This window comes from Pleurodeles waltl, chromosome 4_2 (genome assembly GCF_031143425.1).
Source record: "Pleurodeles waltl isolate 20211129_DDA chromosome 4_2, aPleWal1.hap1.20221129, whole genome shotgun sequence".
NCBI classification, from domain to species: domain Eukaryota; kingdom Metazoa; phylum Chordata; class Amphibia; order Caudata; family Salamandridae; genus Pleurodeles; species Pleurodeles waltl.
Window position 1 is genome coordinate 303,891,697 of NC_090443.1, and position 9,173 is coordinate 303,900,869.

The window sequence follows — 9,173 nt, forward strand, 5'->3', positions numbered from 1 at the left end:
TCACTTAGGCGATGCAGGCAGAGCACGGGTGCTTCTCGGGCCAGCCACTGACTGGGCTAGGCAGAGGGCTGCCTGATGGTCACTCCTGCACTGGAGTTTGGTTCCTCTCGCTCCTGGGGGCTGCGGGTGCTGTGGTGGGTCCAGGCGTCGGATTCTTTGTTACCAGGCAGTCGCAGTCAGGGGATCCTCTGAATCCTCTCTGCACGTGTCGCTGTGGGGGTGCAGGGGTGTCGTCTCAGGTTACTCACGAGGTTGCAGTCACCTGGGAGTCCTCTCTGCAGTGTTGGTTCTCTGGAGCTTGAGCCGGGGGCGTTGGGTGCAGAGTGTGAAGTCTCCCGCTTCTGGCGGGAAGAATGAGTTCTTTAAAAGTTGCTTCTTTGTTGCAAAGATGTTGAACAGTGCCGCTGTTCTCGGGAGTTTCTTGGTCCTTCTGGTTCAGGGCAGTCCTCAGAAGTCACTGTTGGATGCATCGCTGTGCAGGTTCTTTGAGCCAGGTCGGTAGGACTGGGGCCAAGTCAGTTGTTGTCTCAGTCATCTCTGCAGGGCCTTCAGGTCAGCAGTACTTCATCTTTGTGTAGGTTGCAGGAATCTGATTTCCTGGGTTCTGGGCTGCCCCTAAATACTAAATGTAAGGGTTTGTTTAGGTCAGGAGGGCAGTAGCCAATGGCTACTGTCCTGGAGGGTGACTACACCATCTTTGTGCCTCCCCCCTGAGGGGTGGTGGGGGGGCACATCCCTAATCCTATTAGGGGAATCATCCAAACTCAAGATGGAGGATTTCTAAAGGCAGGAGTCACCTCAGCTTAGGACACCTTTGGGGCTGTCCTGACTGGTGGGTGACTCCTCCTTGTTTTTCTCATTATCTCGTCCAGCCTTGCTGCCAAATGTTGGGGGCAGTGGCCGGAGGTGCGGGCATCTCCACTAGCTAGGATGCCCTGGGGTTCTGTAACAAAAGGCATGAGCCTTTGATGCTCACCGCCAGGTGTTAGTTCCTGCAGGGGGAGGTGAGAAGCACCTCCACCCAATAGAGGCTTTGTTCCTCACCACAAAGTGACAAAGGCACTCTCCCCATGTGGACAGAAACTTGTCTGATTGTGGCAGGCTGGCAGAAACTGGTCAGTCTAGCACTAGGAGTCGGGTGGTATTCAGGGGGCATCTCTAAGATGCCCCCTGGGTGCATTTTCCAATAAATCCCACACTGGCATCAGTGTGGGTTTATTGTGCTGAGAAGTTTGATACCAAACTTCCCAGATATCCGTGTAGCCATTATGGAACTGTGAAGTTTGTGTTTGACAAACTCCCAGACCATATACTCTTAATGGCTACCCTTCACTTACAATGTCTTAAGGTTTTGCTTAGGCACTTTGGGGGCATAGTGCTCATGCACATATGCCCTCACCTGTAGTATAGTGCACCCTGTCATGGGGCTGTAAGGCCTGCTAGAGGGGTGACTTACCTATGCCATAGGCAGTGAGAGGTGGGCATGGCACTCTGAGGGGAGTGCCATGTCAACTTAGTTATTTTCTCGTGACCAGCACACACAAGCTGTGAGGCAGTGTGCATGTGCTGAGTGAGGGGTTCCCAGGGTGGCATAATACGTGCTGCAGCCCTTAGAGACCTTCCCTGACATCAGGGCCTTTGGTACCAGGGGTACCATCTACAAGGGAATTATGTGTATTCCCAGGCTGTGCCAATTGTGGGAACAAAGGTACAGTTTAGGGAAAGAACCCTGGTACTGGGGCCTGGTTAGCAGGATCCTAGCGCACTTTCAATCATAACTGGCATCAACAAAAGGCAAAATGTCAGGGGGGAACCATGCCAAGGAAGGCATTTCCTTGCATTCATTGTAGCTTACAGTCATACACTTTTCTAATGTTGATCGTCTGCACAGCCCTGCCCTCCAGTTTATGAGGGATGCCCCGACTGCCATCAAGTTCCCAGCTGTGCTTTCACTCTCCACCAATATTAAGCCATTTTCTGATGGTACCTATTGGTTGGATAGCCATTCAATATTCCCGTTGCTGTTGACCAAATTACTTATGCTCATTTCAGTACCCTCTAGTTTAGTGTGCTTTTCCTTTGGTTCATGTACTCCAAACCTCAGCTTTTCCTCTGTTATCATTATTCTGTCATTTTCTATGGTGCCTGTGAGTTCCCTTACCTTCTTCACAGTCCCATAAGCCCTTTCACGAATATTAATTACTAGTGTTTAGAAATCCCTCACCTAAGGTTACCTAGCCCCAGCAGGCCTCTACTCCTCTGCACCTCCTATTGCTTTGATAATGCTTCTGGTGTATTTGAACCCAGCCTGCTTCTCAGGTGTGCTTCTTTTGTACCCCTACTTCAACATGCTGATGTTCATGAGAAATTGCACCAGCTCCGTTTCCATCCCCTAAATCTCACCCTTACCTACACATGTTAATTTCTTCTCGTTTTCATTGTGTGGTCCTTTGGGTCACCTACTACAGATCCCAGTGGTGTATCTGACCTTGCTACTTCCCTGTAGTGTATGACTCGGCCCTTCCGTTGCCCTTGCGCCTGTCCCTATAGTTCCTGGTAGCCTCTCATATGCCAGAGGTCTCCCAGTGCTAGTGGGCTAGTCTGTTGTCATGTGCCACTTTCGATTTTGGCTTCAGAATCCGTATGTTTGCTGTTGAGTACAGCAGCAACTGAGCCCCTCTTCTCTCTCACTCTGCTTTTAGACAGGATTTCACTGCCGCTTTTGCGGTAAGAACAGCAACAGTGAGCGGCAGTGGCAGCAGCACATCCAGTCAGAGAAGCACAAGGAAAAGGTGGTGACCTCCGAGAGTGACGCCAGCTGCTGGTCTCAGCGCTTCCCCATGGGCGAGTTCGAAATTTGTGAGAAGTAAGTGTTGGGCGCAGTGTCTGTCACCGTCCTTTGGAGTTTGATAAAGTGACTTGGTCTCTGTTTTTCTCATTTTTATACATGTGTCCTGCAGGTACAAGGCCAACAAGTCCTGTCCTGATGGAGAGAACTGCAGATTCGCCCATGGGGAGAATGAGCTGCTGGAGTGGTTGGACCGGCGCGAGGTGCTGAAGCAGAAGCTGGCAAAGGCCCGGCGAGACATGCTCCTGGGTCCAAATGACCAGGACTTCGGCAAATACAATTTTCTGGTGGAAGAGGAGAAGGCCTGAGCAGGCCGGCGGGGAGTGCCGCTGGTCCTCCTGCTTCAGACCCTGAAGACCCGCGGCGCTCCCTGCCGAAACTGGACCATGTGTGTGACGATCATGTGGTGGCGTCTCCCACCCTTCCTTGACAGCTGTAGATGATGTTTTCCCCCATCCTTGACTGTCCACTTTTTGTGTTAAAGGCCACATGCCCTCGAAATGTGCAGAAACCCACTGGTGGGTGATGAAAGAGCCGTCTCTCCACCACCATCATTGCTGGTGGCCGGATTACCAGTGACATGTGCCGGTGGCCAATCAGAAACTAACATCCGTTATTTTTAAGGGGGTTCTTTTTTTCCCTGCAGGTTCACCTGTGTCAGGACTCATCTCCTTTGCCTGAGGAGGGTGATGGAGGTTTGGGGGTGGGGACTCTGTGAAAACCTGGCTGTGCCGTCTTAATGAAGAAGAGGGGGTTTGGTGGCTGATGGGGCACCAGACTTGCTATCCAGTGGAATGAGAGCAAGAATTGTGATTATGTCCTTGTCTATGGTGAGGTGGCTCTAATGAGTAAGGGTCTGTTTCTAACAGCAGGATGAGGAGGGCTTTAGCGAGGGGCACTGCCTGTCTAAGGCAGGATATTGGGCATCAGATGGAACTGTAGCTCTCTGTGACCCGTTCCATGTGTGACAGAGAGAAAATAGCTGCTCACTGATCTCTTTGGCAGGAGCTACACGTTCTGTCTTAATGAGACCTCGAAGGCTGCTCTGTGATCTACCAACTCATATATGTGGTAAACCATTGCTGCTCAGCGCCCTGTTAGAGAATGAGTGTCTGGGATCCTTTCTGCTGTGCTTTGTGATCTCCCAGCTCTGGCCTAAGTTACACCAGCTCTGCAATAGACTCTGTGTGTGAATGAGAACCTGGGATTCCTTGTGCACTACTCTGTGACCTGTCATCCCCGGTCTTATTCATAACATTTCTACATTTCTGCATTTCCTGTTGTCCGTAAATGAGAGATTTCGATTGCCTTTGGGGCTTCTCAGTGATTCCCCAGTTCAAATATGAATTACAACATATCTGCATCCCTTCCCATGCGGGAATGCCACCTAATTCTGTGATGTGCCAGCCAAGATCTAAATTATGCCTTTACTGTAGAGAACAGTATCTGAAAACAAAGGTTCCATGTGCGCTGCTGTGTGAAATCCCATGACAGATGTGGGTTACAGTATCTCCACCACTACATCCTTGCATTAGAGTGAGACCCTGGGATCCACAGTGTGCTGCTCCGTAATCGGTAAATTACAGATGAATTGTAACATTATGCTTCTCTGTGTGTTGTGTGTGAATGAGGACCTGATATTCCATTTGCGCCCATTTACGCAAATCCCCAGTGTTTTACCCTCATACATGGGAGCATTTGTTCCTCGCTCTTACAGAATACAAGCATCCCAGCCTCACACAAGATGTCTTAGTGTCTCTGCTTCACAAGGGGAGCCAACAGGCTGCCCTCTTAATGAGTTTTCAAATTACTGAATAACCGATTCCCCTAGAGGGATCTCAGTACATTAGCAGCAATCACACAGGTGATCACTGTTGGAATGTACTCAATGTATAGATTTTTCAGATAATTCTTAAAAGCCCAAGTAGTTTTTTAAATCAAATTAATCCATAAGTAATTTAGTTTCACATGCGTATGACCAGTATAATTTTCAAATTGCAGTGTTTTCGGATGTTGAAAGATTTGTGTTCAGGAAAAAACGGAAAATGTGTAGAATTATTTTATTACAAAAATACATTATTGTGCATAAATGTAAATAATCATTTAAAAGTTGAGGTGCCATAGAAGGATGTTAAGAACATGCATCAATCATCAACAACAAAGCACTTAAGTAGAATATGGTTGTCTAATTTACACTTATAATTATTCAGACTACACGTGTTCATACACCGTAGGCTTCTCTGTGTGTTTTTTTGTTTTACATATGACTAATCCTGTGAGACTTGTTTATGTTTTGATCCCCCATTCAAAGGACGCTTGGAACCCGCATCAGGACAACAAAGGAAGTAGACTATGTTCTCTCTGAAAGCCATAACCATAATCCATCAGGCTATCTAGTAGAACTTTTCCATCTTGATTAAAGAGCACTTCCAACATCTAGGTAAACTTTGCAAACAGACCGTCCGTCTTAGGTCAATTTATTTGTGACTGTAGGAGGTACAAGAAGTGGCCGGGTGTGGGTGGGCACCACATGATTCACTATGATGCACCAATGGGTTTGAGACCCAATTGCGAAGATAACAAAGAACTATGCTCTGGTACTTAGATGAATCAGTTCTAGCATTGACCCTGTAGCACTTTCTCCCACACTCAGTTGACTTATTGTGGCCACCATCTGTAACATTGCTTGTTTATGCCACCTTCATTCACTATGAAATTAATTTAGGTTGACGGTATTGCACAAAAAAATACCCTAGATGTTAGAACGAGTCTTGCGCTTTTAATAAGCACTAGAATTATATCACCACAAATCACTACAGAGAATGCCAGGATAGAATGTGCCACCATCCTGGTTTTCCACTGTCCGGTTGACTTGAACATTAAGACACCCAAGGAAGTGAAAATGGTCAGCTACTAAATGTTCTGGTGGATTATGTTTATGGTTTTCAGAGAGAACATTGCCTATTTGTTTTCCTGGTGACGGTTCCGAGCATTCAAAGAATGGGGAATCAAATTAGCAGGTTTTTTTTTTTTTTTTTAAACAAATGTGCATTAACGCTTATATATTTAATAATTAATTTAAATAATTAGTCTGTATTTTTTGTGCTTTGTTGCAGAAGGTTTGCATGTTTTGTATGTCCTCGTCTCTTCCACTTCTAAATGTTTAAATAGCAAATACTATGCATTGATATATTTTTGTAACATTAATATGATTACATGAATGCTCTTCTTATTGACAGCTCAAGTGTGTCACACATACGGTGCTTGAGTATGTCACTTTTACAGAAGGAGGTGTAAACTGGTGTTCTACATGTAGGAATGCTTCCACTCTCCTTATTGAAGGTATACGAATATGAGTATGTCATGTTTTGTTTACGTTTAGTGGTGCTCACGCTAGCCACCTTGCAGTCCCCAAGAGCTGTGGATTAGTTGAGGCTTATCAAGAAGTATGGGCACATAATGTGATTATTATTGTAATTGTGAATGTATTTGTTTACAAGCTGTCCTTATATTTGACAGATGGCATACATTTCATGCACAAGCACTTCTTCAAGGCACAGTAGAGTGGCTGATAATGTTATAAGCATTCAAGTGCCATTTTGGGTGTTTCCTCTCTGAAGAGAGGCCGGGGAGCCCTTCATCTTATCCAAAGCAGGCCATCTAAGCATCCCTTCCGTACACACACAGCCAAATGTTTCGTCCTCAAACATATTGAGCCAGAATATCTTAAATATACAGACAGAACGAAAGCTTCTTATTCTCTCACTGGCAGCGCCAGTGTCTCACCCTCATGTAGGAGCCTGCCATCTAGCCCTAGGACATGGAACCTGAGTGTTTCAACCTGTCACAGGAACCCACCTGTCACCAGATGTTTTTTCTCCCCTGCACTCATGGAAACTCCAGCATTTACAATGGCAGTCTGAGCGACTCACCCTATCACAGGAGTTCATCAACCCTGTCATACACAGAGCGTGTCACCTCATGGCAGCCTTCATATTCCTCCCTCAAACTGAAAGTACGGTCACCCTCGTACAATATCGTGTATCCTATCCTCACAGGTGTAACTTAAGTATCTCACCCTCTGACAGCACCCTGAGCATCTTGTGCTCACATACAGGCCTCTCAAGAAGGGGGAAATTCCATGCTTTCAAAAGGCTTTTGGGTCCCTTGTCCTCACAGACAACCCAGATGGCTCCTCCTTGTCAAGGACGTTTGAGCAGAAGCTGTCACAGTCAAATGTGTCACTGTCCCTCATGCAGAGCACGTGGCCTGAATCTCGAGATTCCAAGTGTTTCATGTTCACACAGGCTACAGAGTGCCTCACCAGCCCAAAGGGAACTGTGATTCTCTCTCGCTCTCTCGCTCGCTCGCTCTCTCTCTCTCTCTCTCTCTCTCTCTCTCTCTCTCTCTCTCTCTCTCTCTCTCTCTCTCTCTCTCTCTCTCTCTCTCTCTCTCTCTCTCTCTCTCTCTCTCTCTCTCTCTCTCACACTCACACTCACACTCACTCTTTCTTTCTCGTTTCGCGGCCTGGGGCCCGAGCATCTACCTCCAAAAAGGGGGTTTAAATGACTAATCCTCCTAGAAGGAGCCCGTTCTCCACCCTCTTATGGAAGCCAGAGTGTTTTGCCTCCTACAGGGAGCCTCATCCCACGGAGGAAGACTGTGAGCATCAGCCTCTCATGCTTTGAATGACAAAGTACTCAGTTGTAATATAAGTAAAGAGATTCTTTATTGCAGACCTGGGCTAAAGAATAAAATGCTTTGCTCTCCCCAAAATAGCTGTTCAACTCTAGAATCCAACACATTCAAATCAACACACATGGAACTGGTGGCTCCAGTGGAGCAAATTGGAAAGAAACAGTGTAAAAAAAAACACACACACACCTGCCACCTCACCCCCCCCCACTCCCCCACCGTTACACACTGAAGGAAGGAAGCTCTTAATAGAGGGAACACTGACACAAGACCAAGCACACTCAACAGGAGGCAACACAAGGACCTTAAAGAGACTCTAATGAACTGTATACATAGGGACAGATTTACAAGAAAGTGGTGCATCGGTCCCAGTGAGCCACTTTACTTGCATCCCCCTTGCTCTCCCAACGACACCATGGTTGTGCTGAATTTACAGTACCGCTCACCATGGCGGTCATTACCACAACAGCGCCAAACTTTTTGACGCTGTTGTGGCGCTTTGCTGCACTAGTGTCAAAACTTTTGACACTAGTGCAGCAAAGCACAGGGAGGCCCATAGATTATTATGGGCGCGCCACTTTAACGTCTGCCCGGAGCAGGGATTAAAAATGACAGAAAAAACGGCGCAGTGAAATCATGTAAATTTCACTGCGCCACTTTTTTCAGGCCTCCCTGCATTGGACCGCCCCCCCCCCCCCCCCCCCCCCCCCACTTGCATACATTATGCCTAGCACAGGCATAATGTGGAGCAAGGGGTTGCAAAGTGGTGCAATGAATGCATTGTGCAATTTTGTAAATGTGGCGTGGAGGAATGGCCACCCTAACGGCGCCTTCGCATCATAAAAATGATGCTAATCTGGCGGTAGGGGCTTGTAAATCTGCCCCCCCACAGGTGTAGAACATGGTTGATAATACATCTTGGTTTTCCCTCACACTCACGTAGTCTTCTCATCTCCTGGGTTTCGCAACCCTCCTTCCAGATCATCCTCATGACTACATCTGAGCTACCCAAGTTGGAAACCGCCATATCAATGGTACTCGAGTTGGAAACAACAGGCTCTGCTGGCTGTTTACATCCTGCTCCAGAATTGCCTTTCACCACTTCTCTTCTGGCAGCAAACCTATGTGTTCATCTAACCAGTCAAAGCTTTGGTTGTCTCCACATTCTTCCACCTGATTCTGATTAATCCTTTTCAGACATCTCAAATGCCACATCCATGGAGCGTTGCACATGTGGGTTTGTATCTCATCCTGGTCACCAATTTCTTGCTGTGAATGCTAAAATACTCAGTAGCTATAAGTTAAGAGTCTTTATTGCAGCCCTATGCTGAAGAACCAATTCCTTCACTGTCCCCACAAAAACTGCCCAACTCCAGAATCCAACACAAACTAATTGGAACAAGAAGTATGGACCAGAATGGAGGTTTCAGTGTAGTAAGAAAGCAAAGTAATATTATAACCACACACACAACAAACGTATGTAACTCAACGTTTCCCTCTTCCATAAGAACTTAAGCATTTCCTTCCCTTGAAGTGACTTGTGTGTGCTGTGAACTAGGGTTACATTTGAATGAAGCCAAGAATCTAAGTCTTGTATGAAAACTGTAGTCAGTCTGACATTTGTCTAGGC

General features: G+C 46.8%; 1 protein-coding gene across 2 annotated transcripts in view; it reads left to right on the forward strand.

Moving 5' to 3' along the window:
• The window catches only part of ZC3H7B (zinc finger CCCH-type containing 7B), a 195,973-nt gene extending 190,089 nt beyond the window's left edge, over positions 1–5,884 (forward strand). For both annotated transcript variants that reach the window (XM_069231242.1, XM_069231243.1), the window contains exons 22-23: positions 2,703–2,866; positions 2,961–5,884. In XM_069231242.1, the coding sequence (XP_069087343.1) occupies positions 2,703–2,866; positions 2,961–3,156 (360 nt within the window). In that variant the 3' untranslated portion in view covers positions 3,157–5,884. The remainder of the gene's footprint in view (positions 1–2,702; positions 2,867–2,960) is intronic.
• Positions 5,885–9,173: the final 3,289 nt, after the last annotated feature.